Consider the following 17,702-nt stretch of genomic DNA (forward strand, 5'->3'; position numbering starts at 1 on the left):
ACAGAGAGAGAGAGAGAGAGGAGAGAGGAGAGAGGAGAGGAGGAGGAGGAGGAGGAGGAGGAGGGGGAGGAGGAAGGAGGGAAGGGGAGGAAGGGGAGGAGGGGAAGGAGGAAGGGGAGGAGGGGGGAAGGAGGAAGGGAGGAGAGGGGAGGAAGGGGGAAAAGGGGGGAGGAGGGGGTGAGGAGGAGGGAGGAGGGGGGAGGAGGAGGGGGACTGCCAGAGAGCACTAGTGCTTGGTCCTCCTCCATCCTCGGGACACTATTGAAGAACGAGTAGTGAAGACATGGGTTGAGGCCACCGCTGTGCTTCTCCACATTTATTTATTTATTTACTTAGAATTATAAACTTGTGACAAAGACAGTTTGATGGAATCTATGGGAAACATTGTTGAACATCGAACATCACACACAAACTTACACACATTGACATAAACATGTATATACACATACCTTACACACAGCTCACACACATGTACATACACATACACTCACTCACATGCATTCACACACACACGTTCACTCATACATTCTCATGCACACACCCACGCACATGCACGGCTACACTCTCACATACTGAAACACTCACACGTTCATAACACATGTTCTCCTACGCACAACTCGCATGCACAAACACACTCACACATTTACACACACTCCCGTGCAGAGACTCACACACATTCAGCCCTGACTGTCTGTGTCTTAGCCTAACGCTCCCCTTCCCCGGAGGGGACCCTTCACAGAAATCCCTGGCTAGGTGAAGCGATTAATTCTTTGCTCGAGGGTGAAGGCTGCAAACTCTTACTGTGGAAATGGTTCAGAGTGACTCCTGGGAGTTTCCAGAACATAGACATTTCATGGGTGAGGCCGAACTGGGTGAAACTCCAGATTTCTGCTCAGGATCCTCCTCACTGTGGGCGGCGCTAAACTGAGAGAAACTCCAGGGGGTGGAGCTTGCCGTTGCTGAGGATAGCCCGCAGAGTGGGAACCATTCCCAGGCTAGGCCCTACTAACCACTTCCTGGCCCTGTGACATGCATCCTACAGAAGGCCAGGTCTGTTTGCCTTGGCCTCCATAAGCTACATCGTGAAGAAGAGCTGTGTTTTCTTGTCCGAATAGAAGACACTGGCCTCTCCTTGGTATTGATTTTTGTGTTATTTCATTTGTAAACAGCGCTTGTTCTGTGCTATAAAACTAGTCGATGCTAAGCAAATTTTTGAAGGTTGAAAATCAGCCTCTCGTGGAAATAAGTGTGAAGGAAAGCAGAGGGCTTCCATCGTGTGCACATTTTGATGTATGTTTCTGTTTCTCCAAGCGCACGCTTTTTTTTTTCTTCCCGGCGACTTATTTGGCGTTTTATTTTGCTGGCGTCTTTTTGTGCCGGTCAATAGCATCGCACCACCTCTGACTAGGCGTTTGTGCAGTCTCTCCAACTATCCAGTTATCAAGCTGAGTTAAAATCCCCAATCACCCACTTGCAGTAATTAGGTCAGTTATAGAAAAGATAAGGCAAAAAGCACACGTATGTGAGGACTCCTTTAGCTGCAAATGCGGCCGTGTATTAGCCTGCCAATATCACTTTGCAACCTGTCTTGCAAAAACCCACTGAAACTGCGTCTCCCCGCCCTTTCCTGTTGGTGTCTTCGAATGGAGCAATAGCTCAACCCGGGTGAAGCAATTTAGTGCAGAATGCTTTGAGATGATAGGAATTAAAATCTACGTTCACAGTCTGCTCGTCCATACCTAGTACAGCATTTTAGAAATAGCCACCGTGACACAGTTCCTGCCAGAAGCCACTTAACGGAGGACGGACCTGGTGTTCTGGGGATTTGAACCTCCGTCTTCACGCTTGCTGCGAGGCTACAGGCACTTCCGTTGCGGAGCCATCTTCTCGGCTCACAGGCGCTAATCTTTCAAGATATGTTTTCAGTTCTCAAAAATACTTTCTTCAGTTTCTCCTCAAGATTTTGGCTAACTCTAGTTGTCACCCTTGATTTTTTTTTAAATCGTGATTTTTATTTACCTATTTGTATGTGTGGGTGCTTTGCCTGCAGGTATGTCTGGGCCCCAGGTTATGCCTGGTACCTGAGGAGGCCAGAAGAGGGCGTTGCATCCGCTAGAGTTGGAGTTAGAGGTGATCATGACGCGCCACGTGGGTGCTGGGAATCGGACTAGAGTTCTCTGAAAGAGCAGCCAGTGCTCTTTCTAACTGCTCAGCCAGCCATCTCTCCAGCCCCCGATTTTTATTTTTATGTGAACAGAACTGAATCAAGGACTCTCAGGATTCACAGCTTATTTCTGTCTGAGTAAAAAAGCAGTTATATCTAACTACTTCAAGGTATTCCTACAAAGGCCAGTGAGTGAATTCTTCTACCCTGCCCCCAAATTAATAAAAAAAGCTGTTCTCAGCCCCGAGAGATGCATCATGCTCTTTTCTTTCTGGCTTTTAAACCGATGCAAAAATGTCCCTTGGAACCAACTCTGCGGGGGATTGCAAGGGAAGCAAGGCATGTGGTGTTTTCGTGAGGCCTGTAGTTAAGACGACTCCCCTGCAGCAGATCATAGCAAAGTGAGGCCAGAGAATAACTGCAAAGCATCTGCCCCACAGAGTTTCCTTTGCACATAGCAAAGGTTTGGGAAATTAGGACTTGAGAGCAGCATGTGGCTAACCTCAGACCAGGAAGGATAAGCCCGATTTGAACTTACTTATGAATGAGGGAGAGGATCCTGAACAGGAGGGGAAGACCTGGCTCAGTGTGGTACGGGCCAGACGCACTTAGAGAACAGATCAGACAGTGGAAGTGGCTTTGTCACCGAAATTTCCTTATAGCTTCGTTCCACGTGCCCCGAGCTCTACTGTGTCTTGGCTCTCGGTTGTTCTTGGCTGTATTTCTCTACTTTCCCTATCCAAGAATCCCCAAACAGCCCATTGTTGGTCTGTGCCCTCTATTCAGTCTCTGAAGGTGGGGTACTAGGAAGATTCTGTGACCATGTGGCCGTCCCAGTAGTAAATGTCTTTTACCTCCTCAGTGTCTGTCAGTCAGGACAGGGTAGGCAATGCTTCAGCAACATTCGTGTGGATTTCAAATTCATTCAAGAGGGTTACATTAACCAATTTTCCTTCCTCCCTCTTGCTACATATCCAGCGTGGGTTGGGGAAGGTGATTAGTAACAAAGTCTCGATCGTCGCTGTCATTCATGTCAGGGTCATGTGATCCTGATGTCACCATCCATCAGCATGGCCTGGATCGATTTAACCTCCCCCCCCCTTAAACTACCGAGCATTAATTATCCGTAATAAACAATTTTACAAATTTGTCCCCACAGCGCCAAGGACCGTGTCAGTACAGCCATTGTGGTTTTTCTTGAGAGGCCCTCCTGGAGTTTCTATCAGCATGGCCTATCTCTAGGATGATGACAGCCATGAGTGGGGGGTTAAAACAGGGCTGGCACGGAGGCAGATGGGGCAGAGAGCAAGGGTGGGGTTGCTGTCCACAGTTGACCGCTGCACGTCATCTCGTGTGTGTGACTTTGTTACTTTGCCCCCTTCATGCACATTTTCCTTGATTACAGTGCGGAGGACATGGCATGTCTAGGTTACGCGTAAGACTGCCTTCAAGACAATTATTCTCTTCAAGCATAACGCAAGCAAAACTTAAAGCCAGAAGCAGACAGTGCCTTCTAGACTCTCTCTCTATATTGCAGTTTCTAAAAGGTTTTAACGCTCATCCCTGTAAAAGAAAGCTGTTTTCTCGGATAATTTTATTTTTTTGAGACCCTTGGTCATGAGCCGCCCTCCCCTCCCCAGTTTCTCCTTCTCCTTCTCCTCCCAGACTCACGAGCTCTTCTTTAACTATTATTGTTACTTGTATATGTGTGTGCGCACACACACGTGCATATATAACCCACCAAGCCCATTTAGCTTTGCACATGTGTGCATGTGTCTAAGGCGAGCACTTGGGATTGGACATCCTATGGAGGAGCTCCTGGGAGACTGGGTCTAGCTCTGTCAGCAGGCATCTAGCTATGAGACCAGGTGGAACTCCCCCTCCATGTAGGCCTGCCCACTAGTGTTATTATTTTGCTAGTCTTGTTCATGCAATCGAGTTATCGAGAGTTCGTGGGTGCGGCTACCCTGTCATTTATAGAAGACACGGTCTCGCAGCAACAACATACTATTAAAAATGTTTATCGAACTGCCTCAGCTTAGATCTGCTCTATTTACTGTCACAGTCTGTGCCCTCTACTCTGTTCCTTCCCATCCTCCGTGGGGAAGGGTTTGGGTAAAAACCAAAGTCACCATCAGCTTCATTTCCAACTTTGGAGACTCTCACTCTCTTGCAGCAAAGAATGCCAACGCCAGAGAGTTATGGAGCAGCAAGCTGATAATAGCTGCCCCCCCCCACAGGCCTGCTTTCTCCAGCAATTCCTCACATTCTGAGAGGGGCACTTAGTGAGAAAGACGGCAAATTTTCCTTCCATTTAGGTTTGAGGCTTAAGTGCTTTTGGATCCTGAGGCGTCCGGTCAGCCCTGCCTGCCTTGTTCCACACGGTTGGCAGTTTCCCACAGAAAACCTTCACCGGGCTTTTGCTAACGTGTCAGCCACAGTGATTTATAGCACATTGGGGGAAGAAAAATGTTCTATAAATACAGAACCATGCAAAGAATGTCCTGGAAGCAGAGTCTTATCTCTAATTGTCAGGTAGAATTTCCCGAAGCTTCCAGGACAGTATTAGCATATAAGGGACGATATGAATGGGATAAAGTATGGACGATATAAAATGAAAAATAGTTCACGAGAATGAATGCACGTTTAACACCGAGATCTGCACGCATGCACACATGCACACATGCACACACACAGGCACACCCACACATGCACACATGCACACACACAGGCACACCCACACATGCACACATGCACACATGCACACACACAGGCACACCCACACATGCACACATGCACACACACAGGCACACCCACACACACACAGGCACACCCACACATGCACACATGCACACAGGCACACACACAGGCACACATGCACACATGCACACTTATGTGTATCCGATGCCATTTTCAGTGGGATGTGACAGCTCTGTCTTGGAAACCAGTGATATTCCTAGTTTATGTTAAATGGTGTGGCAGTTCACAGGGAGCCTGAAGGCGTTTGGTTCTCTCTCTCTCATACCTATATGAACTGTCCTCCTCACGGGTGTCATCTTCGTGGAAGATTGCCCAAGCATGGCCCAGTGTCTCCAGTGACTTCCAGAGAAGGCTTTGTCCCTCTCTATGCACACATGACTGCTGTCCCGCTTGTCGGCTGTGGCAGTGGTTGTGGGGGTCACTACCACTCTGTGTTTCTGAGTATTCTGCATGCATTGCATTGGGTCCGTTCCTTCTGCCGAACTTCCTTACCTGGCGGCTAGGGGTAAAGCTTGCATCTTGTGTTGAGTTCAGAACCCACAACATTTTTCCTGGTTTGGATGAGATCTGAGGACGTAAATGGTTGAGAGCCCACAAAGAGACCCTGGAAAGCCCTTGTGAAACACTCTGGGATCTCATGTCCTGCAGGAGAGGTGCAGGTATGGAGAGGAAGCCCCACCTCACTCTCCACTTATAACCCTTCTGGTTTTCTTCTCCATGCTCACCCCGCAAAGTGGCTTTCCCGCCCTGCCCCTGTTCATTTGGCTGTTCATTTGGAAGTCATTTTCTTATGTGGGTGCTAGGGTGACAATGCCTTCAGGAAAGGTGGTCATTTGGGGATGCTGATGGGTTTTTTTTCTGACTGAGACATGGACACAGCAGACTGATGCTGATGTAGATGATGTTAAGCTCTTAGAATTCAGGGACCTGGGGGTTGGGGATTTAGCTCAGTGGTAGAGCACTTGCTTAACAAGTGCAAGGCCCCGGGTTCGGTCCCCAGCTCCGGAAAAAAAAAGAAAAGAAAAAAAAAAGAATTCAGGGACCTGGCATGTCATGAAAAGATCATATAGAGGGGTATTGCGTGCGTACGTATGTGTGAGAGAGACAGACACACGGCGAAAACAATCCTGAGGAATATGGCTAATGCTTTGCTAAATTTTTATTTGCTTTCCTAGGCAAACGCTTTTATATTAAACGAAATGAAATTCCCTCTCCTTTCCTAGTTGCTATGCATGCGGGTCCAGTGAAATCTCTAATTTGGCATTTGAATCCCCATTGTATATGCAGATAGCATATAGCACCTTCGTTATGCAAACTAACGGAAACCTCTAGCTCGCTCTGGATCTACCCCAGGTATCTGGCTTCTCTTTTTCACTGTCTGTAATAAAATCCAGAAAAATCGGAGGTTTCATTCTCTCTCGGGGTGTCAATCTCACCCAGATTGGAGCCATTTTCGACGTGCACAGAAAACGTGGGAAACTACAGATCTGTTTAAGAAGAAAACCCTACTCTAATTTGCTCGTCTCCTCTTTCCAGCTGAGCAGAATAACGTTGAAAATAAATCTAGAGTGTTTATTTCTCCTTCTCCCTTCCCCCATCCTTCCTAAAAGTTATCAGGGGCGACTTGAGTGATAGTGCATTTTTTCCTGTCAGAGAGGATTTGATTTCTAGTTCCCTCATCCCTTCCCTGCCTTCCCAGCCCACACTCCGTGTAATGAGGCCGGGGTGACAGATTGATGGGTCGAGGATTTGAAATGCCTCTCTGGTTGTGGATTTCTGTTAGCAGACGGACTTGGTGGAGGTGAGGTGGGCTAGGGCCTTGACAGAGAGAGTCCCAAGGAAGCGGTACCCTGTGACCTGGATTGCTTCTGTCTGTTCTTACCCAGCCCTGCTGGCTACGGCAGTAACACAGACTCAGCTTACCTGCTATTCGTTTCAGTAGGTTGATTAGGGTGTGCACTGCCATTTTTCTACCCTGTGTCCTCCTCCCCGGGATATCAAAGCGATGACTGTTAGACCTGTTGGTATTATTATAGGTAAGCCCAAATCTTAAAAGATTTATGTTTAATTGTGTATGTGTGTGTGAGCATGTGTGTAGTATGTGTATCTCTGTGTATGTACATGTGTGTGAGTGTGTGTGTGCATGCATGTGTGTGTGATTATGTGTGTGCATTCATGTGTACCTGTGTGATTGTATATGTGTATGAGTGTGTGTGTATGTGTGTGTGTTCGTGTGCATGTTCATGTGCATGTGTGTGTCCAGACAGACCAACCCCTGCCCAGATTCTAGGCTGGCTACAGAGACACGTGCATATGAGTAGACCAAACACACTACAAACACATTGCAAACAGGACTGACATAAAACTCACAACCCATACGGCTTCTCATCCCAGCACCAATTACCAGAGAGAGAAATGATTTTGGAGGAGACATGCCCTGGTTCATGTGTGTATGTGTGTACATGTGTGTGTACGTGTGTGTATGTCTGTGTGTACATGTGTATGTGTATCTATGTGTGTATGTGTGTATCGGTGTGTATATGACTGTGTGTATATGTAGGTGTGTGCGCGTGTGCATGTATATGTGTGTGTTAGTGTGTGTGTATGTGTGTGTGTGTGTGTGTGTGAGTGTGTGTGTGTGTTTGTATCCTGAGCGTAAGTGCCCTCAAGAGGTGGAATCCCCCGGAGCTCATTATTAATACATATTCTATATTCTATATTTTATGCTCTACACTCTGTATTCTGTATTCTTCTATGTTTTTCTCTATATTCTCTATTCGTTACATTGCGGAACCTTCCGCATTGGGCTCAGGCATGAAGTTTCAGCCAGTTTTCCATGGTTTTGTGGTTTAAATATGGAATGGGTGCCCAAGCTCACGTGTTGAAGGTCTTAAGCCGGTGACATTAGTTTTGGATTGGAGGAAGGAGGTTGCTGGGGTCAAGTCTTTGAGAGGCATCTTGGCCTGACCCCTCCCTGCTGCTCTGCTTGCTGGCCACCATGAGGTGAGCACTCTGCCTTCTCCACCATTGTGTTCTGCCTCACCAGACCACAGACCCAGAGACAGCATCAACTGGCCACGGGCTGAGATCCAGACACCCGTGAACCAGGGCATGTCTCCTCCAAAATCATTTCTCTCTCTGGTAATTGGTGCTGGGATGAGAAGCCATATGGGTTGTGAGTTTTATGTCAGTCCTGTTTGTAATGTATCTATAATGTGTTTCAGGTCTACTCGTAGGCACGTGCCTCTGTAGCCAGCCTAGAATCTGAGCAGGGGTTGGTCTGTCTGGACCGAAAGACCAGGGTCAGATCTAAGCGTGTGTAGGTTTGGAGTGGGCTGAACTTACTTCATAAACTGCTATGGTATTTCCTCAGCTGATGTTTCTTCCTGGTGGCCCCAGTGCCATCTGCTTCCCGATGGCTTCGAACGCTCTGGAGAGGTTTGGGTGTTAAGATACCCCACTACCCCTGCTTTGGTGCACATTTCCTCTGGCTGGAGCTCAATCCAAGGCCAGCGAGGGGTGAGGAGAGAGACACGGCACCTTCCAGGGGCTACAGCCTTGGATCCAACCGCACTTGCCTTTTCCTCGGAATATTAGAAGCATTTTGGCCTCAAGTTTCACTTTTCTCAGTTCAGTGGGATTGCCTTGGAGCTAGGACACAAGACTGGAGACCGGAAAAGGCTGGGGAATGGAAGGCTTTGGGGGATAGCCACTGCCTGAGTCCCAGTGGGAGGGCTTCCTTGGCTTCTGTCCCTGCTGGCAGTCCTGAACAGGGACAGCGCCATAGCAAAGAACAAAGGGACTTACCATTGACTCCATAGCGCTTTGAATTCTAGGCTTTCCCCACATCTGCCTGCAAGCATTTACTTGTCTGAGTTTCTGAAGAACTCCTCTGCCTCCCACCCCTCGTTGCTGTGAACATTGGGGACGGGGATGCGCTTAGCCTGACCCATACCGGAGACTCAGCACTCGTTTCAACAAAATGTTTTGGTAAGGAAACTACATTTAAGATATCACTACAAAACGTGACTGACCCTTGCTCTCACTAAGTCAGGCCTGAGTCTGAGAACCAAGACAGGAACAGAAGGTTTTTGGAACTCCAGTGTCTTAGAGCAGCATAGGATATAGAGGCCTGATGCCCACAAACCCTCAGGCAAGGCTGGATTTATGTTCCACCCAAATACCACGGTGCGTTTCCCCTCCCCCAACAACCCCCGCCCCCCACCCTCTTTTCCCTCTGACGAGGAATAAACAGTTTCCTTCACTGGTCCCTGCCCAACAACAGATGCTCTTAATTACCACAAAATTGCTAAATAAATCTATTTTACTTGTTTTGGTTTGTTTCCCCCAGAAAGCCTTGGCTTCTCCGATCAACACATCAACACACACTCATCCTGTTTAGTTTGAATCAAGGATGGACAACTGTGCCCCTGTCCTCTGGCAGCCATGATATAGAGACCCTATGGTCGGCTGTCTCTCCTGGTGGAAAATGGTTGGCTCTAAACCCTACAGGGGCTTTGGGAACACATTGATAAAAACAACCCCCAGTATTCTATCATGACCGACAAACTGATCATTTAAATCACCCATTACATGACCTCCCAAAGGAACTGTCATTGGAATAAGTAGGGCCGATAGAAAAACAATGTTCTCTTTCTGTTTGCTTTACCTTAAAATTTTCTTTCCTCTAAAAGAGAAAGTCCCAGTGTACAAAAAAGGTTTGTATAGAACATGCCTGTGATATGTGTTTATAAAGCCTATGACTTGGGAAACTGAGGCAAGTTCGAGGTCAGTATGAGCTGCGTAATGAGGTTAAGAGCAACCTGGGCAAGGCAGTGAGACCGTACCCCAAAGGTCACAAGGACACTGCTTGTAGTTTGACACTTTCCTCCCAGGCTGCATGAGCTCGTGTATGAGTGATGAGACGGCCTGTGAAGCAGAAAGATGCTATTCGAAATTTCCAGACAACGCTTTTGCAAGGCAGCGCTGATGGCTTTTTTCTAGGTCAAGGGTGGGCCTGCTTAAGAAAAAATATTTTTTATTACTGCTAGTTTAGCTCAAGGCTTTTTGTCTTGAATTAGTGAATGTAGGCTGGCAGGCGGAAAGTTTTTTTTTTTTTTAGGAGCTGGGGACCGGCCTTGCGCTTGCTAGGCAAGCGCTCTACCACTGAGCTAAATCCCCAACCCCTGGCGGAAAGTATTTTAAAGGCTTGTTTTAATTTTTTTATTATTATTGTTCAGGAATAAAATCTTAGAATCCAGTTTCCTGTCTTCCAGAGACCCAGACCCTTTAAAAGAAAAAAAAAAGAAAGAAACGAACAAACGGAATTTAATGCTAAGATAATACACGATTAAAAATATCCACAAGCCTCAGATCTGGGCTTGGTGAGGACTCCTGAAGTCAGACCCCTTGTCTGTGGCACGGGATCAGCCTCTACCCTTGGGAAAGCTGCGCCTCAAATGTCTGCAGAATAGCATGGGGCGATGTGAGCTAGCTTTGTGGAGAACCTCCTGTTGTCCTTGATCTTAATGTTTGGGAATTCTGTGTTTAGAAAAAGAAAGAAGCATTCTGCCTTCCTTTAAAGATGTAAACCTCGGAGTACCGCTAACGGGAGTCTTATAATAGAAGATTGGTGCTCCTTTTCCTGAGGTGTCCAGGAACTTACCCTCCTGAGAGATCACGTGATAGGAAAGCCCCACCCACCCACCCCCTACACCACCACCACCACCACCACCACCAACGCTGCCTCCGCCGCCCGCCCTCCTCCGCCACAGCCACCACCACTGGCACCACCACACGCCACCACCCTGCCCCCCTGCTTCTAGTGAATGCCTGGTGTCTGTCATACACTGGCTTTTAAAGGCTTAGGGGAGCTTCCCTCCCTGGGGGGGGTGGGGGTGGCGAGGGTTGGGAGGAATGGGCTCTGTGTAAGAACTCATTGTAATGCTGGCCTTGACATTTCCACGAGGGCCTGTGGCGAACAAACACAAACCCGATACAAAGTGATTCCACGCACAGCCACCTGCTGCTAAGCGACTGTTCCCCTGCCTCAGGAGCCCCCTGATGGACAGATGGGTCTGGGAATCCACAGCCCCACCGACTCAGGAGTAATGGAGGTGGTGTTGTCGGTCACTTGATATTTGAAGCAAACGGATAACAGCCACACAGTGCACCCTGGCATTTAGGAAATCGTGTGGAGCAAACCCATCATCATATGGGATTTTTTGTTTTTAAAGAAAATTATGGGTTTTACTCTTTTCTATTAAACTTGCCTGGGTATTTGAAGGTGCTCGTAGGATTCTGTTGGTGGGAATTTGGGGAAGACATCATGCTGCCGTGTGCAGTGGGGAATTAAGACAAGCGATAATTGAAAGAGAGGATAAAAGCGAGTGGTTTCCATGGGGAAATAATCACGACCTGCTGTCAGATTGATTCCAGTAAGAACACTGCTTTGTGTGAAATGTTTTCTAAACAGCTAAACCCCGGCAGTATGCGCGAGCACATCTGAGAGCGTGACTCGCTGTCTGTGCTTCTATTAAACCTCCGTCTGAGATCCCTGGACTCACTATCCGCCAGCACAGCGGTAGCTTAGCTTCTTTGTGGTCAACTCTCAGCTGGACATGAGGAGCATCAGGTTGCAGGGAGATAATCCTGGGTTTCAACAAGAGGGATACAGGACTGCCAAGGTGTGAAGTCACTCCTGTGTGCTGGCCCTGGCTCACTGCCGCTACTAGGGTTGGCACGTCTCTGTAAGGTTTCCAAAAACACCTTGCTGTGTGTGGAGGATTTTAGTCATAGAAACCCTTCCCTGTGATCTGTATCCAATTTTGGTTTTGTTATTTTTGTGTGTGTGCATTAATTGTAGAGTAAGCCTCCAGGACCCCGTTTCCTTGTGTCCCTGTTGTACACCACAGAGAATTTCATCAGAGCCCCTAAACAATTCCTTGCATTTGTTGCGTGATGCAGCTGTGTCTTGTATTAAATGGAAAGAAAGTACCCTGTGCACACGAGGCACATTGGCCCACAGAATGAATGAATGAATGAATGAATGAATGAATGAATGACTTTGGTCAAACCTTGCTTCCGTTTCACCTCCACTCTGCTCTACCAGCTGGGACCCTAGGGGTGGATGTGGGGGGTCAGGGGGCTGACGGCAGGGGCCAGTGCCAGTTTCCCTTTCTGTGGATTTTGTTCACAGAAGGCAAGAGGCCAGTACTTGTGGCAGGTAAGGTGATGTCTGTAATAGATTTGGCTGTGTTCCTTTCTTTTTTTTTTTTTTTTTATTAAGACATTTCTTTATATACTCTCCATCCCAAACATTTCCCCCCTCAGAGGGTCCCAACCTCCTCCCCCATTGCTGTCTCCCCAACAGTCTGTCACTGGGGTGTCACATCAGGGCTTCCTTCCACTTAGGATATTCATTGCAACCACGAGGTCAGCACCCATGTAAAGTCCTGCCCTGGAAGCTCATTGCTGTACTTGAGCCCCTTCAAGCTTCTGTGTTCCTTTCTCAAAGACAATTTCCATCCCATTTCCCCAGAAACCTGTCATTGGTGTCTCATTCCTCTTGCAGTCAATCCTGCCCACAACTTTGTAAACTCCTAAAATTCTCCTCAGTCAGTCAGTTCCTGCTGAGTCCTGACTGATATTTGCCCAAACCACAAGATGATGAAGTTGGCTAATATAGACTCAATGGTTTCACTCTCTTGCGTTATTGCTGTTAAATGGCCTAGAAGAGATTGGGAAAGCGCTGTCCATTGGACACAGGAAAGAATGTGGCTGGGCGAGAGGAGCTGTTTGTGTTTAAATGCCTTTACCTTGGGACTTGAGAACTGCTCTCTGAAAAGAAATAACTCCTTAAATATGTTCCTATTTTCTTTTCAAAGTTGTTATGTATAAATCTGATGTCTGTCCTAGTTGTGATCTCTCTGGGAAAGTTTTAGATCGTATTCAGATCTGTATGTCTCCTCGCTTCTGGCCATGCTGGTGCTTGATAAATATTGACTGACTGAATGGTTATCAGCATCTAATAAGAGAAGAAAAATCAATAAGGGATGGAAGGTGGATTAGATAGTATTCTCGATGCTCTCTGCCCTGCCTTCACAAGACAACAGCTACAAGACATGGCTGTCCTCAGCAAAGGCACCTTTGCAGAGCAGGGCAGCTATATCCCCCCCCAAGTCAGAGTCTTGCTAGGTAGCTGTCTTAGTTTCTTTTCCTGCCGCTCTGATAAGATACCCTGCCAGATGCAACTTGAGAGATTTTTGGCTTACAGTCTGAGGTTACAGTTCATTAAACAGCAGAAATGTCACAGTAACCGATGGAAGCAGTGGGTCCCATCGCAGTCATAGTCAAGAAGCGGGCGGCAATGAATTCTTGGGCTCAACTCACTTTCTTCTTTATGTGTACTCTACAGTCCTAGCCTTGGGAATGGTGCTGCCCACAGTGGGCAGATCCTCCCACCTTAATCAGTCTATTCAAGATAATCTCCCACAGGTGTGCACGGTTACCCACCAACTAAGGTTCTAGATCTCATCAAGTTGATAACTGAAATTGACCATCACAGTAGTCTGGGGTGGCTTTGAACTTGTTATCCTCCTGCCTCAGCATGGGCCGATGTTGAGATTACCGATGTATGCTGCCATGCCCTGGGTAGATAATTTATGAGGACCCTTGTTCAAAAATTATGAAGATTTCAGGACAAAGTCAGCAGAGTGATAAGTTAAGCAAGACCCCCACCAGGGCTCCGTAGGCTACAGTCCCTTGAATGGATCCCTGAGAAAGAGGCAGCCTATGGGGGGTGGGAGGGCCAGAGAGTGCCAGGGGCCAGCCCCCAGCATTAGTCTTCTTTCTTGTTGGTTCTTCTTGAGGAGTGTTCTAGCACCTATAATAAATCCTTAGTTCCCTCTTTATGACCTTTGGTTAATTGTTTTACAACCTCTTGGAATGTGCTCTGAGTAGGAGAAAGTCTGGTTACTATCTAAGAGCAATTAACTGGTGACACCTGGGAGACTGGCAGAGTTCTCACTGCAGTTTTGACTATCAGGAAAGGACCTAATAGCAGTCCCACTATAAAAGAGCTTAATAATCACGTTATAATTTTAGGAATTCTTATAGGATCATAATAAGACTGAAGAAGCCATCTATTTGTCTACACAGCATCACTATGAGACAGTACATCTTCGTAGGTCTGCAGATATCTGCTCCAAAGGGGTGGGCTAGTACTTAACGATTGTTATATATGTCTAATAATAACAATAGGAAAAGCATTTTAATAGCAGGAATCTTTCCTAAAATGAATCCCTTACAGCCTTGCTTAGTAAGGGCGAGCCAGTCGCAGATTATATAATAATCCAAGGCTGGCCATCTCAGGACGATCACCTGCTAGTTATTCGTTCGTCCCATTGTGGCTCCTGACAAGAGGATCTTTCAGTCTTGAGGTGCTTCATGGTCCTAAGCTCCAGGACAGCGTGGCTGTTAGGATGCTGCTGAGACTGTGGGCCACGCCCTCATAGGTCTTTAGTACTGTCTAACCTTGGCCAACAATCCCAACACAGTCAAAGTATTTGCCCGCATCTCAGATCCCCACACAGAAGGAGACTTCTGAATCCGGACAGCTGTTTCAGGCTGACTAACCTGCTTTGCTCCTCCTTGTTTTGGTTTCATCCAGAGACCCCTGGGTGACATCTAAGGAGAGACAAGCGCATTTCTATTAAAGTGTCTCATGACCACCTTGTTTAAATGTTTCTGTTGGTTGAGGGTGGTGGTAGGAACAGCTCTTGTTGCAAAATCTGCCCGGAGAATAATGTACGTACACGAATAGTCTTTCTGTCTGGTCCCCAGGCCCCTTCCTCAACATAAATTGAGCTAAGAGCTAACCTGATTACCCTACAGGAGCTCCCAGTCTCTGACCACTGAAGTCTCCCTGAAGCTACTCAATCACTTTGCCAGCCCTTGGCAGGTCTTTGCCCTCCATTGCTGGGTCGCTCTGTAGGCTGGGCCCTCATCTACCCTTGAAATCCCTGGGGTTCTTGGAGGTCCCTAAATGGTGACTCTCTAGGAGAGGAGCTATGTATGAGCTCTAGCAAAGACTTCCTGACCAGAGCCTCCTTTTGCCTGCAGACATTCCCGTATATGCTTCTGCCAGACCGTTGCTTTCCCTCGGTCTTTCTGCTGCCCACCCTTGCTGTGAATGAGGTTCAGGTCCCACCACTAACCATATAGTACAGTAGTACCTCAGAGTCTCTGCTGACAAGGTATAAGCTGCCTCTCCATGCTAGAAAGCTACCTCCCCTCCCCCATACACACAGAAGCTCAGCAGTAGGTCTCATTATCCGTCTCTCTCAGTGCTAAGGAGGATGACCAAAGGCACGAATGTCTTTTCCACCATGAAGTTAGCACCTCAGATTTTTGGTGCTGTGAACCCTGAAACTGTCCTTTAGGGAGCAGATTCTCAAGACTCTAACCTTAGAAAGCAGTAACCGATAAGGGCCTTTCCCCTCTGAATGTGAAGGGGTATCATGTATCTAGTTGCATTAAGTCCTTTCAGGTGGAGTGTGTCTTTGACCAGACAGTCCCCGGGGGCCATTGTCCCTGGCTTCTTAACTTGGCCACTGGGCTTTCTTACTATGCTCTCCTGTGGCCTACGCAGCCTTAAATGGCAGCAGTGCTGGGCACGTCTGCCGATAGTCTTGGCCCAACCTCATATCTCTTCTGCTATGCCCAGATCCTCGATCGTCACACACCAACTGTGTTCTCTGTCCTTCACAGGGTCCCCGGTGGCACATAGAGCTCCAGCCATGGGCAGGCCCTTCTCGGTCCCTGGATGAAGAAGCCTCAAGGTTCCTGAGTTACATCGGTACCACCCAGGTTGTGTTTCAAACTCCGATAGGCTTGGGAAATAATGTCAAAGGCACTGACCAACCATTGCAGGAAGCCTTTGCCGTCTAGGTCCGGGCAGTTGTAAGGATCTCCTGATGGGAGCAGGGTAGGGTCCTCTGCTGCTGCTGTAGGGTCCACCCGTGCAGGCAGAGAAGATGGCTTCCATTTGTCTGTCATCTTCTTCCTTCCAGGACTCTCACCAACCTGGAACGTTCTCATGACTCATCCCCAAGTGTTTTAAAGAATCACTTTAGAAAATTGCTTTGGAAAGCCATTTGAAGAGACAGATTTGTCCCCGTGAGTAGGCAGTCAAGTGTGTCACAAAACCAAACCATCTTCTTTCCTATTTGGAAGCATTCGGCTGCGTACTTCCCAGCCATAGGCTCTCAGCAGCCAGGCCACCATAGGCAAGGAGGCCAGAGACTCTGAGAGCGCCACGAGACGTTAATGACCCCAGTGCTCACTTCCCTCTCCTTGGAGCGCCCTAAGTCATTACCGAGAATGGCCTTTATTGATGGCTTAACACAGAGAGAGACAGCTCCTGCCCAACTCCAGGGGTGAGGCAGCATCAGGTCCAGAGAAGGCAAGAGAACATTCATTAAAGTGACTCTCGGGCTCTTGACACTTTAGTCAGAGGGTTCACTGTCACGTTGCCTGATCCTAGAGAAAAGGCAGATATAAGGAGAGCTGGAGGCCCGAGGGACGCTTAGCCCTGCACTGAGAGGAGGAGGAAGGTAGAACTTTCCTAGCCTGGGACCTGAGCACAGGCTTACTCTAAGAGACCCTTGGGCAGGAGCAGCCTGGGGGAGGGGGTGCTGGATGCTTATTTCCTTAAGTCCACTGGCCTTTGCCACTGCCCTGAGCCTCACTGGCAGCAAAGTCCACCATAGAGGGGGAGAGCCTTGCTTTGGGAGAGCCTCTGGCTTTGCAGTCCAGGTGAGCCTTGAACTCCTGAGTGTTGAGGGCGCAGGTGTAAGCTGTTGTACCAGGCTCATTGCCAGAGCTCTAGGAGCTCTAGTTTAGGTTAAAAGTCTTATTTCTTACATGATGCAGTCAGACAGTCATAGGAATTTCAATTCTTGTACCCGGGACACGGAAATAAAAACTTGTGGAATTAATTGCGACTGATAGAATGATAAATCAGTCCTCGTATAGAAATTTATCTTATTTTGGCTGCTTTAAATTAATTTGGTAGGTTTACCCAGGCTTAATTAAAATACTGAAATTTTAATTTCACAATTATGGTTTTAGATGAAGGATAGGAGGCTAGATCTCTTAATTACAACCTAAAAACACTCTTTAAAAGCCCGGAGGAAAATTAGAGGCATTAAATATATAAAGTGGATTTGAAAATGATGAACCCCCACCCCCCCAACATAACTTATTGAGTGCAACTCTCCAAATTCCATTTTACATGTATTTTAAGTTCACGTTGTATAACTTTTATGCAGAGTATTTACCTGCAAGATGTGCATGGGGCGTTCAGTGGTCATCTTGGACTTCTCTTGTGTCTTTCTGATGAGCCATGCTCTGAAGGGGCAAAAAAGTCCAGGAAAGAGAAGCACATGCTGATGTAGTGTGGGCTAACGCTGGAGCATGGACAGTTGATTTTGCCTCTGTGGCTGTCCCTGTTCTGATCCCAAAAGGCTTGAGGTTGGACCAAATCCCTCTGAGATCTCCCCACAGCTGAGTGCGGTACAGAAGGTAGGTGAGGATGTTATCTCCCGGGTGTTTCTGAGCACCTATGTGGCCAGGGAATTACAAGGCTTGCCGTCTTGTCCTCAAGGAGCCCAGGGACGAGTAGACATGTAATTAGACAGCTTGAGAAGACCTATCGTCAAGAGCTGTGTTTGAAGCTGTCACAGAAAGAGTCTTCTTACTGCGGTGTGCCATGGGC

At 47.6% G+C, this 17,702-nt stretch overlaps 1 protein-coding gene across 1 annotated transcript in view; it reads left to right on the forward strand.

Moving 5' to 3' along the window:
* Mettl24 (methyltransferase like 24) overlaps positions 1-17,702 on the forward strand; it is a 117,009-nt gene that overhangs the window by 22,964 nt on the left and 76,343 nt on the right. Inside the window, exon 2 of the mRNA XM_032888842.1 lies at positions 15,695-15,793. Coding sequence (XP_032744733.1) covers positions 15,695-15,793 — 99 coding nt within the window. The remainder of the gene's footprint in view (positions 1-15,694; positions 15,794-17,702) is intronic.

Source organism: Rattus rattus, chromosome 18 (assembly GCF_011064425.1).
Source record: "Rattus rattus isolate New Zealand chromosome 18, Rrattus_CSIRO_v1, whole genome shotgun sequence".
NCBI classification, from domain to species: Eukaryota; Metazoa; Chordata; class Mammalia; order Rodentia; family Muridae; genus Rattus; species Rattus rattus.